The sequence below is a fragment of the Diplotaxodon limnothrissa genome, linkage group LG8 (genome assembly GCF_057381915.1).
Source record: "Diplotaxodon limnothrissa isolate DT_005_m linkage group LG8, D_limnothrissa_male_GT1.1, whole genome shotgun sequence".
Taxonomy (NCBI): domain Eukaryota; kingdom Metazoa; phylum Chordata; class Actinopteri; order Cichliformes; family Cichlidae; genus Diplotaxodon; species Diplotaxodon limnothrissa.
In genome coordinates, this window is record NC_140603.1 from 29,225,026 (window position 1) to 29,242,150 (window position 17,125).

The 17,125-nt window shown below is 41.2% G+C and overlaps 3 protein-coding genes across 3 annotated transcripts; all 3 read right to left on the reverse strand.

The window, feature by feature from the left end:
• Nucleotides 1-457: 457 nt before the first annotated feature.
• Nucleotides 458-1,176, reverse strand: LOC146627144 (DELTA-stichotoxin-Hcr4a-like). Its single transcript, XM_085361070.1, has 2 exons — nt 1,073-1,176; nt 458-908 (listed from the first exon to the last, which is right to left on the reverse strand). Exons 1-2 carry the CDS (start codon nt 1,174-1,176, stop codon nt 458-460), a joined length of 555 nt encoding a protein of 184 aa, XP_085217196.1.
• Nucleotides 1,177-2,773: 1,597 nt separating this feature from the next.
• LOC146627145 (uncharacterized) lies at nt 2,774-3,801 on the reverse strand. The gene is made up of 2 exons (XM_085361071.1): nt 3,698-3,801; nt 2,774-3,200 (listed from the first exon to the last, which is right to left on the reverse strand). Exons 1-2 carry the CDS (start codon nt 3,799-3,801, stop codon nt 2,774-2,776), a joined length of 531 nt encoding a protein of 176 aa, XP_085217197.1.
• Nucleotides 3,802-10,010: 6,209 nt separating this feature from the next.
• On the reverse strand, nt 10,011-15,253 carry plaub (plasminogen activator, urokinase b). Its single transcript, XM_085361072.1, has 11 exons — nt 15,161-15,253; nt 14,965-15,058; nt 13,623-13,727; nt 13,386-13,539; nt 12,843-12,940; nt 12,378-12,419; nt 12,098-12,299; nt 11,861-12,012; nt 10,871-11,011; nt 10,294-10,442; nt 10,011-10,205 (listed from the first exon to the last, which is right to left on the reverse strand). The coding sequence occupies exons 1-11, from the start codon at nt 15,251-15,253 to the stop codon at nt 10,011-10,013; spliced, it is 1,425 nt and encodes a 474-aa protein (XP_085217198.1).
• Between the last annotated feature and the right edge of the window lie 1,872 nt (nt 15,254-17,125).

Sequence of the window (17,125 nt, forward strand, 5' to 3'; positions counted from 1 at the left end):
TGTGCACCTGAAAATGACAGTAACTATAATAAATCAATATAGAAAAGATTTTCATTGCTGCAGTGTTTGTGTCCTAAATCAGCTTCCACTGTCTGAATCAAAATGTTGTAAAATTCCACAGATGATTAAAAATGTAAAGCTTGACTCTTAAAATTATATTCAAACACAGTACTTGAGTAACTGTAATGAATTACTTCCCAAACCTGCTGGTTTTGTTTGTACTTCATGCCCCAATCAAAGTAATGAGTAACAGACTCAGTCACCTGCTCCACAAGTTAAACCCAACTGGTGTGTCGTTGTGTGTATTTCATGTCAAATGATCACTGACACTTGTGTTTTATCACATCAGACTAGTAAGAATTTATTGCATTTACAGGTAATACAGTAGCACAGGTGTACAATTGGCTACACGGTGGTGTTTCAAGCAGGTTTACTCTGACAAACATGAATCAACAACTCAGTAAGATTGCTGCATGTGGGGAGTGAAGAGCTTGTCCCAGATCTCCACCTTCATGATGGCCCTGCCCAGGGGGGACATGGTACCCTTGATGTCCAGGCTCCCGCCCTCAAAGGTGAGGTCGGAGCCTTTGGCCTCCACCCGCACGAATCCCACCTGCTCTTTGTTGTAATACATCTCTTTGAACAGGCTCTCATTGCACTCTTTGCCCTTCTTGTAGATTCCCAAGGCAAACCAGTTCTTGTACATGTTATAGTCATATGGCACAGAGAACATTATAGCGAGTGTCTCATCGGCTCTGTTGAGCTCCTTCTTGAACAGGTCGTAGGTCAGCACGCCCACTGCCCCAGTGGCTTTGGCTTTGCCCTTGCCGAAGTTGCACACTTCAGTCTTTTGTGGACGTACAGTCGGTTGTGGGGGGCTGCGGCAGCTGCCACTTTCCAGGAAAAGCCTTTAATTTTTAACAGCAGCAAAAGTGAGGAAAAAATGAAAGCAGGAAGCAAAATTTGAAAATGAATTTTCCTAACTGGATATTTGTCAAGCTGCACGTAAAGCATATTCTAACTTTAATCTGTACAGACAAAGTGAGCAAAAGTGTATTTATTTTGGACATACTTAGGGTCAATCAGGCAGTAGTTGTTGGTGAGGTTAGTGATCTCTATGGTGACGTTCCTTCGGCTTTCGACAGCGGCAGCCAAAGCTTCTGCAGATTCACTCATGGTGTGGCTTGTAAAGGCTGTGACAGACAGAACAGAAGTGTAAACTGCAGATCTGTGAATGAGTTTAACCAATTGAAATAAAAATGCAAATCCATCTGAAACCCTCAAATAACTGAGCAGGAATGAAGCGTCTTACCTGTCGGGATCACTGGTACGTAGCTGACTCGTGCTTGGACAGATTTGAGACACTGAGTTCAGCTCTTACATGAGTCTCGTTGGGGAATGCGTTGCACCCAAAGGTGTCTCCACCCATAAGCATGCATCCACCTCCCATGTTGCTTCCCATCGCATGTCTGCAGAGGTGTAAAGCAAAGGGTGTAGCTAACAATAACAGCACAGGATAACTGTAGTCTTTTTGTTCTCACACTGCTGTCAATTTGTGAAACTACGAACTGGTTTGTTGAGGTTTGTGGGATTTTTCTGCACTACACCTTTTCTTTCTGGGTCTGTGATTTTGTTTTTCCATTGTCTGCATGAGGAAACAAACATGCTTCGTCTCTGCAGAGGGCTTAGACAGTTTGAAACATGTCTGTTGAAAGGTTGATGAATAACCTATTCCCCAATCCAAACCAACAAGAAAATTAACTTTAAACTTAAAAAATTCCAATAAGGAGAGGTTATAATACTTTATAATAGACCCTGCACTCCTAATATTACTGTGTAATCCCATTGGAAGAACAGGAAGAGTTATTCATCCTTGTCAAGATAAGAAAAGATGTGATACACCGTGGCCATAGGCACTAAACATTAAACATAACTTATTAAAAAGATATATTAAATAACTCAATAAAATTACATGCAATGACCAAACAAAATACCACAGCAGGGTAATGTTAGTGGCCTGTATTTGTGTGACTGTCCAGAGCAGATTACAGGAGCAGCATGTCAGAGATGAACATCTGATGATTTTACAGGGAAATAGCATTTAGATTAGAGATTAGGATGCTCTAGAATAAAGCATGCATCCTTAATACTTTTGGGGAGGTTAGGACACTTATTCAATACTATATCATTTGAAAACTTTTATATTAGCTTCATAACAATGGCTCACAACAGTGAAAACGATGTCTTAAGGATGAGATAATAAGTTAGATAGTAAGATAAAAGTAAAGACTACAATTTGAGGAAGAACTAATGATGATCCCAACTCCCTTTTCCTCTCTTTTAAAACACTCATTATTTTAAAATACTTATAGTATTTTTTGCAGTTTTATACTCTTTTGTTCCGTCGTACCATTAGTAAGCAGGAAGTGTTGTCAGCAGTGAACTTAAACCCTAACTTTAGAAGAAATTCCTCAGTAAATAACTGGAAAATAGTGGGACAAGTCACAGGCTGGGTTAAGGGTTGAGAATGATTAGCTACATTTTTATTCACTTTTGCATGCAAACATTTGAAGTCATGTCCAACAATTTATTTTTAGATTGAACAAAGAAACACAGAGGACAACAAGTCAGTTGAATTGTTTTTTATTTGTTTAAAGCACCTCTAAACCATAAGGATGACAACTTGCACTTTGGTTTTCAGGAATATCAGCAAATACACTCGACACATTTGTTTGCGAACATTTTATTCTCACACCTAATACAACCAGACTCTTTAGCCCATCCTGTCATACAGCTCCAGTTTAACAATAGCTTTGCCCTCATCGGACATACATGCCCTCACATCCACCGTCTTGCCTCTGAACACCAGCCCTGAGCCTTTGGCCTCGTAGCGGACAAAGTCGCTGCAGTTCTTGTCGTTGTACATGTAGTTGAACAACTTGCTGTCGACAGCTTTCGATTTATCAAGGACGCCCACGCCGAGCCAGTTCTTGTAGAAGTTGTAGTCGAACGGCACGGAGAACATGATGGCCACAATGCCATCGCAGCGGCGGCTGCGCATGTCAAACAGGTCATAGGTCAGCACACCCGCAGCACCTGATGCTGTGTTGTCATCCTTGGTGAAAGAGCACACCTCTGTCTTAGTGGTGCGCACGGTGGGCTGCGGAGGGCTGTGGGCGAAGCCACTTTCCATGTGAACCCTGAAAGGAAGGAGGGCAGAGGAAACGATCAAAGGTTTATTAATGCTCCTCGATGTAAAAACAGTCAACTGTGCAATATCCTCCTGACTGTTGATGCCATCAGACATTTAACACTGGCACTGCTGGAGGTGGTGCAAGCTCATCAACTGCAGACTCAACAGGACTAATGTTTAAATATCAAAGGACATGCAAATATCATTCTGGCCATTTTTTACACATCAGTAAAAAAATATTGGTTACAATTAAAATGCAGACACAAGAAACCACAAGGATACAAAGTAACAAATGATGGATGGCAGAAATAACTTGTGTTAAAGAGTGATAGACAGGTCTTTTTGTCTGACTTTTGATAATTTTGCATCACACGGGCATTGAAATTTTAAAAGATAAATGTCTTTTTTTTTGTTTAACTGCAAACAATAAATGCTCTCTTACATAAGCAAAGAAATCAAAAACTTTATGCTGGAGTAAAAGAGAAATAGTTTGGGCTGTGTTACTTTGGGTTGACGAGGCAGTAGGCGGTGGTGATGTTGGTGATTTCCATGGTGCAGTTGCGATTGGTGGTAAGAGTGGTGGAGTGGGCCTCTGCATTTTCAGCCATGGTGACGACTGCTGGTAACGGCTACAAGAAAAACAGGTGTGAGCCGTGCAAAGTGCAGCAAAGCTCTGTCATGAAATGTTTTAGCTGTCCTGCTGAAATAAACACTGGAATATGAACTGAAGATGAAGTAAACACGAAACATTACATATAGCCAAAAAGTCACTATTAAATATCTGTATTCACTAATTTCACAAACTGACAAAAACACCTGCAGAAATGAGCACTTACTTCGCGTTAGGTGACACACACAGGATGGCAGAGAGTCCTCTGAAAACAGGTCGGACTTCGATTTGGAGATGAGTTTAAAGTCACGCCCTCTCTGTCACACCTAACACATGAGCTTCAGTTAAGTGGGCGTGCCTTTCTCTTTCTCTCTGCTTTCAATCAAACAGTATGTGATCACTTCACATGTACCTGCGAATCTGGTAACGAGTGCAGAGTTGCACCCAAAACCTCACGATCCTTAAACCACCTGAACCGGTCTATCTTTGCAGCTGACATGAAATTCTGCTTTTCTTTGGGGGGGGTTTCCACAGTCTGTCTCTTCACAGGAGATTTAACATTCTTGCAACAGTTTCATGATTCATGGACACAAATGAATTCAACACACCCTTTTTTAAAGGTCTGGATGTTTAAATATTTGTTTGTCCTTGATGTTTGAATCCGCAGCCTGTCCCAACATGCAAAAACTGGAAGTGAGAAAGCAGAAAAGTTACCAGCCCAGCAGTTCACATTCAGACATATTATGACTAAAAACACAAAGAGGGATTACAGATTGCTGTGACCCAACAAATAATTGCAGAATGACAATACAAAAGCAGAATTACTGCATAAACATGCAAAAGTACAAATAAGACAAACAATGAGAACCAAATAGAAATGGAGCACAAAGTGACCTAGGACTGCGCTCTTCTGGACAGAGATCTCCTTTGTTGTTCCTGGGATCTGTTGGAGTCACTCGCCTAGCTTGGGAGTCACTGCACCTAGTGCTCCGATTACCATGTATGTCTTTTCTTAAGTTTTCTACCACAGACAGACAGTGGGGCGGTCACCACTGGTGGGACTACTGGATTTAAGATAGTAAAAGAACCTATCAACTATTTTAAACTAACACTGCAGCGCACCGAGACAAGTGTGACCTAATTAAAGGACAAACTAATAAAAACATTAAAACTAGAACTAAAATATCTGAAAGAAGCACAGATCTATTGAACTGTCAGTAAAACACAGCACAAGCAGAGTTGTGAGGTTCAGTTCAGTGACTTCAAATAGCGAAGGTGAGGCCTATAGCAGGTCTGCTATATGGAAGCGAATGCTAAACTAAAAAATGAGCCTGTTGGAGATTTCAGGAGACACCTTGAGCCCCAGATGTTGCGTTCTTTGAATGACTGATAAGGTGTGACACATGAACATGTAGTGCTTTCACCAGAAAAAAGTTTCATAAATGGTTATTGTTCTATAATAGGAAATCTGTACTAATAGTCTTTTTTTAACGTTCCTATAATCGATATGTATTAGAAGAGTTGTTTTAATGCTGACTTGTATTGAGTTTCTCTGTATGCAGTTGGAGGTTACATAGCTATGTATTTGATTATAATACACAGGAAGGCAGGTGGAAGGCTGATAAATGATAATTGCATTGCTGCCAGTCTTATTTGTGTGTGTGTGTGTGTGTAGCACCATCCTGTGGTCACTGTGTGTATAAAGTCCTGAAGTAAGAAGTTTTTTTAAATGATAATTGATCATGTTTGCAGTGTTCCTGACACTCATTCTATGAACTTTAATGACTTTATACTATATCCATTAATTCATCCACTGGAGGGGGGGGACACACCAGTGTACTCTCATTCCAGTTCAAAGCTAGATCATATAGGAAAGGTGGCAGAAGATCATCCGGTGTAAAATCGTTCCCACTGCACCACGACGCCAACCACAGGAGCTCTGATTCAAACCAGTGTTTCAATTTAAATTTAAATCGGTTACGTCAGGGGTCCCAGTCCCAATCCACGAGGGCCGGTGTCCCTGCAGGTTTTAAATATGTTTATATTGATCCATCACAACTGATTTAAATGGATAAATTACCTTCTCAACATGTCTTGGCATTCTTCAGAGGCCTGGTAATGAACTAATCATGTGATTCAGGTGTGTTGATCCAGGGTGATATCTAAAACCTGCAGGGACACCGGCCCTCGTGGACTGGGATTGGGGACCCCTGGGTTAGGTTCACTGACACTTTGGCCTCTTTTTGAAAGAGAGCTGCTGTTCCAGGTTTCTCACACCTGACTGCCACAGCTGAACAGTATTCAGATCTTTGTGTGTAACTTTGTATATAGCCCCAGTAAAAAGTGTCCGTAAAGTGTTTTACTTGTTAGTGGCAGCTAGATGAGGAGTTCTCTACCGTTTTTGTTTATGCGCATTTTTCTCCTGTTTTGTGGCCAGCTGGGAAGTTTATCTGTATTTAGTATTTTTTGGTTTTAACCTAGAAATATGTTTCTTTACTCTCTAAAGAGTCGGGTTATTTGTTGCTTATTTTGGTCTTGGAGACCCTGGCCTTAACTTCTTTCCTTTTTTCTTTTCTTGCCTATTTATGTTAAATAATGTAGTATAATTATAAATACTCCACCGTAATTTGTAAAATAAATTCATTTGACACATGGTTAGGTTTGTTCGGAGGCTCAGTCTATAGTTAGTACTGCCTATACTTTATCTTACACTCACTGTGTCTCCTAGGCTTTTTACATGCAAGAGGCTTGTAAGATAAGTGGGGGCTCGTCCAGGAAATTCCCTGAATCATAGCTCTGTTTTATTTTGAGACCTCCTTTTACTTAACTGCTTATCCACTTCAGGATAAGCAGTTCAGGATCACAAATCTTAGCATCTTCGTGCTTGCCATACTCCCTACCTTACTTCCTTCTACCTACAGTAGGCTCTTGCACACACAGTATGTAAGAGCCTACCAGCATGTTCTTTCACTAGTTCCAAATATGCCATCCCCCTCTCCTCCACCTGTATCTTTGACCAACTGGCACCCTGTTGGTGCCAGCAGTTGTTGTTGCTAACTTGGTCCCTGATCGATCAGGTAATCCCATTCTTGATAATCCAGATGTTTAATTTGGTAAAGATTTTATGCCGATGCTCTGCTTGGTGCAGTGCTCCTCATTTATCAGACTTCAGACCAGCACTAGGAGTACGCTGGTTGATAACCCCTCACCATCTGCAAAGAACCAGTTTTAAATTGCATCTTTAGGCACTTTGTTACTATCTGTCTGTTGGAAAAACACAGCATTTGTTCCAGTTTCTTTGATTAAATCTATGAAAATGTTAAAGATAACAAAGTTTGACAGACAGAAAGTTGTGTTTTTGCATCAACAGGGAAATTCCCAAAGTTCAATAATATCCAGTGAATAATGTTAGAAAAACAGTAAAATAAAGTTTATTTCATTTAAAGAAGAAAATATCTGAAGAAAATCTGCAGACGAATCCATAAAAATTCAAAAATATGTCTCGAGATGATACAGTAACCAGGTTTGGGCAGACCTGCTTATTTCAGCCTCGTGTAGAACAAAGATGAAGACCTTTGAATTACAAAATATATATAGTATGACACATGGATGTAGCCTGCAGCAAGTGTAAACGAAGCATTTTAGATTCCTGAATTTTAACAGGTTTCAGCTACTGGAAGAGCCGTGTTCAAATTATTCAAGGTATGATCTCATGAACCTGAGCAACACACCAACAATAGTGTCCCGGTCTGTCATCGGTATCTGTGTGACTACATAGTTTTGATTTCTTAACTTCTACAATGAAACCAGTGAATAAGTAGGTGTGGACCTGACTAGATACAGATACAATAACCATCACACAGCATTACACATTACTCTGTTTCTAAAAACATCAGCATTTCATTTAAACACAGCAGATTTAAAGTTTCCACACAAAACACTTTACTAGCAGAAGCACAGGAGTGATTTCTAAAGTGCTTAACTTTGAGCTAAGGTAAACCTGACTGGAAGATGATAAAACCAGCAAAAACACTGGTAACACTGGCTCTTAAGATAAGAATGAACTTGTTGAATTCTCATTTTAATACTAACATTAACTCAGTCTGAAGCCCATTGCTTACTCGTGTGTTTGTGAAACAGTAACATGTTTTCATATTAGGAGACTCAGAGTGTGTATTCACTCTATTGCATGAGACACATCAGTCAGCCACAACATTAAAACCACTGACAAGTGAAGCAAGTAACACTGCTTACTGGTGTTAGCTTGTGTACTTGTGTGGTGTTGTTATGCTAACTTAACCGCTTAATGTTTAATTTGTCTTTTAACCGTTTCATGCATGAATTAAGACGACCTCAATCAGGATTTTTTACTTAAGTATTTTTAATCATCTTTAGGCATGAAAAGATGAATAAAAATGCTTAAGAAAAATAACAATAATAACAATAATTACAGTGAAACACGTCACACATCTACAGTAACATTAAATGACCAGTGGGTAGCAGGGTATGCAGTGACACATCAGTGTCCAATGTAGTGGTTTATGTGCAAGTATACCATCAACACTGACACAAATACAAGAACACAGCCTTTGAATAGCTATAACTGTAGTGACCACTATGTGTGAAAGGGTTAATTCTTATATTTGTTTCTTTTATTCTGTTGTAGGGCTTAAATCATGTTTTTCATGATGTGTTTTAGTGTCTCTTGTGTTTAATGCTAACATCCATCAGGTCACAGGTGTATGGAAGCCCGTTTCTGCCACAAAAAAACAACAACAAAAAAAGCATCTATAACTTGAAATTTCAACTTATTAACTCGAAATTTTGAGAAAAGTAGCTCGAAATTTTGACTTACTTTACTCAAAATTTCGAGTTAACTCGAAATCTTACTGAAATGTTGCTCTGTAGCTGATTGTGTCTTATTTTAAGTGTAATGAGATAATTTTGATGAGAAATAAGACAAATATACTTGGTAAGATTTTGAGTTATTGCAGTCCAGGCGACCGTTCCAAGGTTAGCACTGGATTATGTTTAAGCCACATGGTAAATGGCCGAATTTTCAGAAAGATGTTTCGCAGCGATGCGGACGCTGTACTGGTCCATTGTGGTGAAGAGAGAGCTGAGTGTAAAAGCGAAGCTCTCAATTTACCGGTCGATCTACGTCCCTACCCTCACTTATGGCCACGAGCTGTGGGTAGTGACCGAAAGAATGAGATCGCTGATACAAACGGCGGAAATGGACTTCCTCCGAAGGGTGGCTGGCCATTCTGGAGGGGCTCAGAGTAGAGCGGCTGCTCCTCCATATCAAAAGGAGCCAGTTGAGGTGGTTCGGGCATCTGACAAGAATGCCTCCTGGGCGCCTCTGGGCGTTTTCCGGGCATGTCCCACTGGGAGGAGGCCCCGGGGTCTGCAGACCCAGGACACGCTGGAGAGATTATATCTCTTGGCTGGCTTGAGAACGCCTTGGTGTTCCCCCAGAGAAGCTAGAGGAGGTGGCTGGTGAGAGGAAGGTCTGAACTTCTCTGCTTGGGCTGCTGCCCCCACGACCCAGCCCCGGATAAGCGGAAGAAGATGGATGGATGGATGTTACCATTCAAATTACGTATCAAATTATCTCTTTCTGACTGAACATCTCTTGGCCGGAAAGCCGCAGTCAGTCCAAGGCTTCACAGGTCTTCTGACCTTTGATGTTGATACTAATACTGTGGCTTACTCCCACAGGTTTCTGAGTGTGAATGGTTGCCTCTCTGTGTCAGTACTCTGACTGGCCACCTGGCTGGAGTGCTACATATTTACACCGACGCTGGCTGTGTTAAAGCTACACCACAGCTACAGCACTTGACAAATGTGTTTGATCTCTTTCTGACTGAACATCTCTTGGCTAGAAAACCGCATTCAGTCCAAGGCTTCACAGGTCTTCTGACTCCATGTTTTGATGTTGTACTAATACTGTGGCTTACTCCCACATCTCAGACCGAAATATAGGGCCGTAGGCTACAATTACCGCCAGTTTTTGTTGTGTCTTGGGATTTGTTCACACGAATAATAAACATATTATTGCTATACAACTACTAGAACAATAAAAACAGCACCACCACCAACAATTTGTACTGCAACCAGTGGAAACAAAACATGAGGTTTACATGCATAACCACAACCTGAAATATTCTCCAGCAAATGCCTCTACATGTGGGCGGGCCTTAAAGGTCATTTCTGAGGAAACATGGCTCCAGCGGTGATGGACCCCAGGTGAGTCTTCGCTTCTATCCATTTGTTGTAATTGGTCACTCTGGTGTAAACACCGGGACGCAGCTCTTTGGCGCAGCCGTCGCCCCAGCTGATTATTCCAAACAGGAAGAGCCTGCTTCCGACTTCGCACACCAGAGGGCCTCCTGAGTCTCCCTGCGGGGGAAGAAAAGACAAGCAGCGCTGAAGGAAACTGACAAACCGACCTCTGGAATCAAAGTCGAGACCAGACGTGTGCAAATACCTCGCAGGCATCCTGACTCCAGTCGGGACGAGCGGCACAAAACATGTTATCAGTAATCATGTTATCGTAATAATCCTTCCCTCGGCACACGTTGTCGGCGAGGAGGTTCACCTGAGCCTCTTTTAGGTATTGAGACCTGTACCACAAAGCTGGAGAGAAGAGGAGTGTTAAAGCCCTGAAGGGTGAACATAATTATAATTATGTGCTGCAGTTACAGAAATTAGGCATTTTAAATAAGCCTCTGTTTCCTTCACTTGTTCTGCTACACTGATAGCTGGTGACTTGTCTTTGTAAGGCTTCCAATAATATTCCCATAACAAAAGAAAAATGAGCACAAAGTTCAGAGTGTGTCAATGATTCCCGACTTTGTAGCCGGTGTGCAAACATTCAGTGGACAGATCAGCTCAACTTGAAACAGCACAAAAGTTATTATTGGATCGAACACATAAATCTGCAAGTAGTTAATGTTCGATTTGCTTCAGGCTTCACTTACAGGTGTAATATTTTAGTGTAGACATACTTGATATACGTTTGTTTCTGTCAGATGTAAGAACAATGCTCAGAGGACTCTCCTCACCGTGACTTTCTTTCCCATATCCGGCAATGTCACAGGTGAATCCTGGCTGCAGGCTCTGCTGAGGTGGCGGCAGGCAGACCGTCCTCACAGCGCTGCTCTCCTTAGCACATTTACCAAGTTTGGTCTTCAGCTTCACCAGAGCTGCAAGACAATTATCAACAATCACACCTTTGATTGAATTACAGCTTTAAGAAAAAGGCCTCTGAAATTCAAGAGAATTCTAAAATCTTATTGCAGAATGACTAAATTTGTCAGGTAACTAGATCCTAAAATCCATCTAATGTGGGATGCTGGTTTAAGATTCTTCTTAGGGTCCGAGCGTTTCCATAGTAAAGTAAATAAAGCCACAAGGGGTCACCAAAGTGCTGCACGTTTGATTTTGGCAGAGTTTTTACGCCAGATGTTCTTCCTAACACAACCCCAATTGGAATTTATGTCTCAGGCAGGAATCAAACTTTTAACCATTTGAGACACTTGATCACATGATTCCCTTTGAGCAGCACTTGCTGAGAGTATGGAGGAAGAACTCCCTTTTAATGGGAAATGATCAGAAGCAGTATCAGCCTCGGTGTTAAGCAGCCAAGTATTATTTTAAAAAGACATTAACCCCTAAACCAATTTTTAAAAAAAGGATGAGTGTCTCTTTGTTGAGATTTCATTAACTGATAGAGGCAAACAGACTAAAATCGGAACATTCTTTTCAAGTTTTTTGAGAAAAACCCCCCCAGCACGTATTGCTATAAATATATATTTTTTCCATATTTTAAATTATAGTCAAAGATAAGTGTTATTTCTAACTGTCGAAACTTCTATTTGGTGGATTGACTGTTTTGGCACCTGACAGTAAAACGCACAGAACAACAGCTGGGGTGGAAGTGGGTTGCAAAGCAGCTTGCAGATGCATTGCAACTGTGGGCAGTGAGGCTAGAGTAACGCTCTGCTTGATTAAAAACTTAGTTTCAAAAGATGTTTTAATTTGTGTGTTCACACCAATATCGTTGTTGAAGTTCCCCTCGTTATTATCAAACCCTTCGTGGATGAAGATTTTTTCCACCCTGAATTTTTGCTCCACGCTCGGGTTGCTCTCGTTCAGGGCGTTTTTCCCCAGGGTGACGGTGAAGCGCTCTGCTATGGTGTTATTTCTGAAACACAAATTCACAAAACAAGTCCAGTCACAGCTATTTCTCAGCACCTGCTGCATTTCCAGTAAATGATCTCACTTCCTACCCGTCGGGGAAGCAGTGGGCAGCTGTGAGGACCCAGCAGGCGGAGATCAGACTGCCCCCGCAGCGGAAAACTTTCTCTTTGGATTTAGGGCGCCAAAATATGGCAGCGATCCACGGGTGGGATTCCACAGTGGCAACTGTTCCGCCAACGATCTTCAGCTGCTTTCTTCTGGTGCGCTGGCCACATGTCGTCATCTCTGCAACTGGAAAATGAAAAAAAGTTTAAAAGTGTCGCCGAGAGAAGCGAGGAATGGGATTCACAGGCGTTAGTGAGGACTCACCATGCTCTGGCTGGGTGGGGACAGGTGAAGCCACAGGTGGAACTATAAGACAGAAATGGTTTTTTTTAATGCTAAAGATTTGATTTTCCCAGAACATTTAACCCTTTAAATTCTGGGTTATTTTTTAAATTCTCATTGGAGATTTTTTATATACTCTAAGTCTCAAAGTCTCCAGCACCAGAGCAGAGTGAGACTTAAAGAACTGCTGAGAAAATATATTTATGCCCTTCTAAACAAAATAAGAGATTATTTAGCTTTTTTTCTTTGCCAATTTTCCAGAATTCAGTTACATTTTCATCTGCATTTGGAAAAACCCCTATACTTTGAATCCATGGTGGATTTTGGACTTTTATTCTCCCTCCTGGTCCCCATAAATTTGGCTCCTTTTGCTCCAGTGACTGATGCACCATCAATGAAAAATGCTTCACTGACTTTAATAACAGTCCTATCAGAGAACACACTTACGTGGCTTGAAATTGCAAAGCGGCATGTCGCAGTATTCCCACACCAGCTGCAGGTTTTTCCAAACGTTACACCACGGACGACGTCTGTAGTGAAGATTTCTGAATAAAAAAAATAAAAAACAAACCATCCAAGTAAACAAACAGTCCAGCCTGACGAACATATGCAAATGGTTGGAGTATAAATGATGGAATCTGGCCATGAAAGACCTGAAAACATTTTCTAACCGTCTCTGCTAACACTGACAGGTTTGATATGAGCACTGTCTCTGATTGCTGAGACTAGTTGGTCACAAAACTGGAATCTGTAGCATGAACTGTAATGTTTGGTGTTTAGATTATTCGATTAAAGATTATGGTTTATGAACGCCTGAATTAAAAGAGCCGGACTGCTAGAACAGCTGAAGATAAAGTGCTGTGGTTTTTACACTCGCTTAAAAATATGAAGGAGCCCAGCTGATTAGTGGGAGACACTGATATTTTTTTTCTTCCAACTATCCAACATTTTGCAAAAGGAATGTGAAACTTCAAAGATCCAAACTCAGACCTGCAGTAGTTGTGCTTCCCGGCGTTGATGTCCAAATGCAGGTACTGCCTCCTGGTCTCCTCGTCCCACTGCAAACATGTTTGTCCGCTGACTGTTTTAGATGCTGTGCCTTTGTAGTACAGTCCCACTCCCTCGTAGCAGTGACTCGCTTTTACTGAAGTGACAGTATGACAGGTGAGGGCGATTAGAAAATCTGAAAACTATCAGTAACGTTTGGTTTGCTGTTGAGCTGCTCACCTGTTTCACAATGTGTGCCTTCAAAGCCATCAGTGCAGCGACAGAACAGGTGTGCACCAGAAATCAGCGCTGGGACCGAGGTGCCGCCGTTGAGACAAATCTCACCTACAAAATAAGACGAAAGCTGACGACACTTTTGAGACCCACATCGACAGCATATTTTATGATTATGAAATGTGGCTGGAAAATAAGAGGTCATATAATACAAGGTATAGCAGTAAGACTGACAGGCCAGTTCATTAGAAGAAAGAAGAAATATCTAATCAGCCAATCACAGCAGTTTCACCGCCTACCTGACCACGTCCATCCCTTTATAACCACAGTGTGCCCATCTTATAACGAGTGCCTCCAGGGGGATAAGTAGCCATATCACAATCCTCAGATCGAGTAGATAAAATTTGGGATGTGGTGGAACAGGAAATTTGCACCATGATGATATCATGTCGACACGGACTAAATCTCTGAGGAATGTTTTTAGCGCTTTGTTGAATCTTTGTCAGCAAAAATGAAGGAAGTTCTGACGGCAAACGGGAGTCTGGACCCTGGGCTGGACCCTAACCCTAACCTGACTCAGTAACATCCAGGTCACGCACTATCTCTCTGATACGTGAGTAAGCGGTGAACCAGCCACAAGTAATCTGGAACAGCCTGTCTGGTTATTCCCAGGTGAGTACAGGTGAAGCTGCTGTATGCTCCAAACCACAGGAACGACCCAGTGACTCACATTAGGTGACTCACCTTTCAGCACTCTATTTATGGGTCAAATGATCATTTTATTTCTGCTGCTGCGTGATTTTATTTATTTTAGTTTGTTTGTTTTTTTGATGGGAGGGAGGCTCAGTGATTGCTTTTGTTAATTATTTTAAAGCTACTGTTTCATTTGTTTTCAGTCCAGTCTTTGTAGCTGACAATGTTTGCTGTTGTTTGTTAAGCCCCTTAAGCCACTGACCTACATTCACATTCTTCCTGTCATACAGTCATGGATTGGCCTCCCACAGAGCCCAGAATGCAACATTACTGAAGCAGTGTGGGATCATGAAACAGACGGCAGCCAACAGCCACACAAAAGCGCTGAATCTCCTACATTAAGCTTGGAGAGCTAATTCAGTTCAGGCTGTGCTGAGGAAAACAAGAAGTCACATCAAATATTGACTTTCAAGCTGGCAAAATATAAATAAATACAGGTGGCTCAAGACTTTTGCACAGTATTGTAGGTAATCATAGGAGCAGCACTTTGTGCTTCCACCTGGAATGAAGTGTGCTGTCTAAATACAGCTTTGCTTATTTGCTGCCAAAGTAAATTACACATTTCATGCTCAGGAGATGAATAAAAGCGTCTCACCTGAACGCTGAGAGGACGAGGAGAACGAAGACGAGGAAGAGGAGGAGTGGGGGAAAAAAGCTAACTCACGCCTTCTCCTTTCATCCAGCAGGCCCTGAAAACATTTTAAAAAGTTAAATAAAGCCTCGTGAAAGAAGACTAACATAAAATTGGAGTTAATAAAAAAATAAAAACAGATAAAAATAATTGTCCTCACAGCATGAGCTGCTGACAGGAAGGCCAGCGCGCAGAGGAAAAAGCTTCTCATTGTTTTCATGATGCTTCTCGGCTCGGTTTGAAGGCTTTGCATGAGCGTGCTTGCAGAGTGGCAGCCTCCTCGGGGTTTATTCTGTTCAGTGGAGGGAGGAGTCCTGATTGGCTGACAGCTGGCTGGCTGACCCACTAGATGTAGAGTGAAGAAATAGCTGTTTACAGTACATGTGAATGAGTCATCACTGGTAATCCACACCATCAGTTTTCAGGGAGCATATCAGTATCTGTGGTATGTCAGCCAGTCTAGAACTGCAGGTGTTTACATGCTGAAGGTAACTATAATTGGATTTAAATGAATCAGGATGTTTGATTAAATAAAACATGTTCATATTTGTCTGAATATCACATTACTGCACTGTGTTTGCTTCCATACAGCATAATCTGTTGGGAAACTCACACTACTGATGTACCAAGAAATGGTTTGGGGATTTTAGTGGGTGTGGTCTGACACAAATATGTATATATGTGTATACAGTGCTGTGCTAAAGTCTTGAGTCAACCCTCATTTCTTTACATTTTGCTTCCAAGGAACAAAAACTGGGAGAAAAAGGCTGACTATGCCAAACTACACAAGAACTGGACTGAAACCTGTGGCAGCAGGTTTTATGGAGTGATGACTCTAAATCTGACATTTCTTGGTTTACAAAAAAAAAGTAAAATTTGTAAGGATGAGGTCAGAAGAGAAGTACAACAGTGTGAAACCTGTTCAACATGGTGTAGACTCTGTCATGGGTTGATTTCAGCCAGTGGTGTTTTAGAGCTTGATGGGATGATTAACAAAAACCACCAACGTCCCAAGAAGAGCTTTAAATGTCCTTCAAGAAGCCTGGAGAACTATTCCTGAAGACTACGAATTTATTTGGTGGTTCATTGGTCAAACAGGTCGTGTTTTATAGTTTATTTGTTGTTGTCTCTTTTCATTCTGGTTGCAGACCACAGGCCTGCTGTATTTAGCAAGACCTGAAACTAGAAAATGTCCAAATTCGCCCCATGTTACAAAGTTAGACTTAAACCTGCACTACCTCTGACGCCCAGCAGGGGGCTATACCCGTTTTTCCAAAAAAAAAAAAAAAAGTCAGATTTCACGGTGCTCTATCTCAATTTAAAATAAATGATAGCATCAAATTTTACTTGAGTACCATCACTGCAAAGTGATTTACAAAAACACAGTGGCGGGCTCTGTACCAAGCTGCAAAACTGGATCATACACAGCTAAAGTGGCCTTGAGCTAGTTTGTCACTGAGTCATTTACAGCATTGACTTCATTGTCACAGCTTCTCTAAAGTATATAAGTTAAAATAACATATGTATTTGCGCAGAAGCTAATTTATAACAAATAAATATATACGCATTTTTGCTATTAAATTTAATAATTTGCTTTTAAACCTTAAGTTAAAATAACTCGATATATATATAAACAGTACTGACATTAATTGTATGTGATTGGCCTGTTTTTGTAGTGAAGTCACTGGATGTCGCTGTTGCTCCATAAACGCCAGAACTCATTTATCCTGACTGGACCTGAAGGGTCTCTGTGCGCGCTAACGGTGCACGTTAACGAGCATCACTTTCCTGCCTTCAGGTGACATGAAGATGCAGGTGACTGTGGTCTCTTGAATGTCCCTCATATGTAAACGAAAGCAAACTGAAGAAGAATGAGAAAAGCAGGAAAGCAAATATGTACATTAGGATCCCGGAAGTCGCCTCGTTTGGATCCTGTTGGGCTGATGTTGCCTTCAGGGACTCGAGGTAATCGCTACAACTCTTATTGAGACAGAGGAGCTAATTAAAGATTCTATTAATTTAGGAAAATCCTGATTTTAATTACATATCGCAATAATAAACAATAATTTGATTGATACCGTATTAAATGTGCATTTTTATCCAGAATGGTTTTACATGTTTTATC

Coding starts and splice junctions, on each gene's coding strand:
- LOC146627145 (XM_085361071.1), bottom strand. CDS start 3,801: ATGGCTGAAAATGCAGAGGCCCACTCCACCACTCTTACCACCAATCGC. Junction 3,201..3,697: donor TACTGCCTCGTCAACCCAAA/GTAACACAGCCC, acceptor CCTTCCTTTCAG/GGTTCACATGGAAAGTGGCT.
- LOC146627144 (XM_085361070.1), bottom strand. CDS start 1,176: ATGAGTGAATCTGCAGAAGCTTTGGCTGCCGCTGTCGAAAGCCGAAGG. Junction 909..1,072: donor TACTGCCTGATTGACCCTAA/GTATGTCCAAAA, acceptor TAAAAATTAAAG/GCTTTTCCTGGAAAGTGGCA.
- plaub (XM_085361072.1), bottom strand. CDS start 15,253: ATGCAAAGCCTTCAAACCGAGCCGAGAAGCATCATGAAAACAATGAGA. Junction 13,728..14,964: donor CTCGTCCTCTCAGCGTTCAG/GTGAGACGCTTT, acceptor CTTATTTTGTAG/GTGAGATTTGTCTCAACGGC. Junction 12,420..12,842: donor GCTTTGCAATTTCAAGCCAC/GTAAGTGTGTTC, acceptor TCTGTCTTATAG/TTCCACCTGTGGCTTCACCT.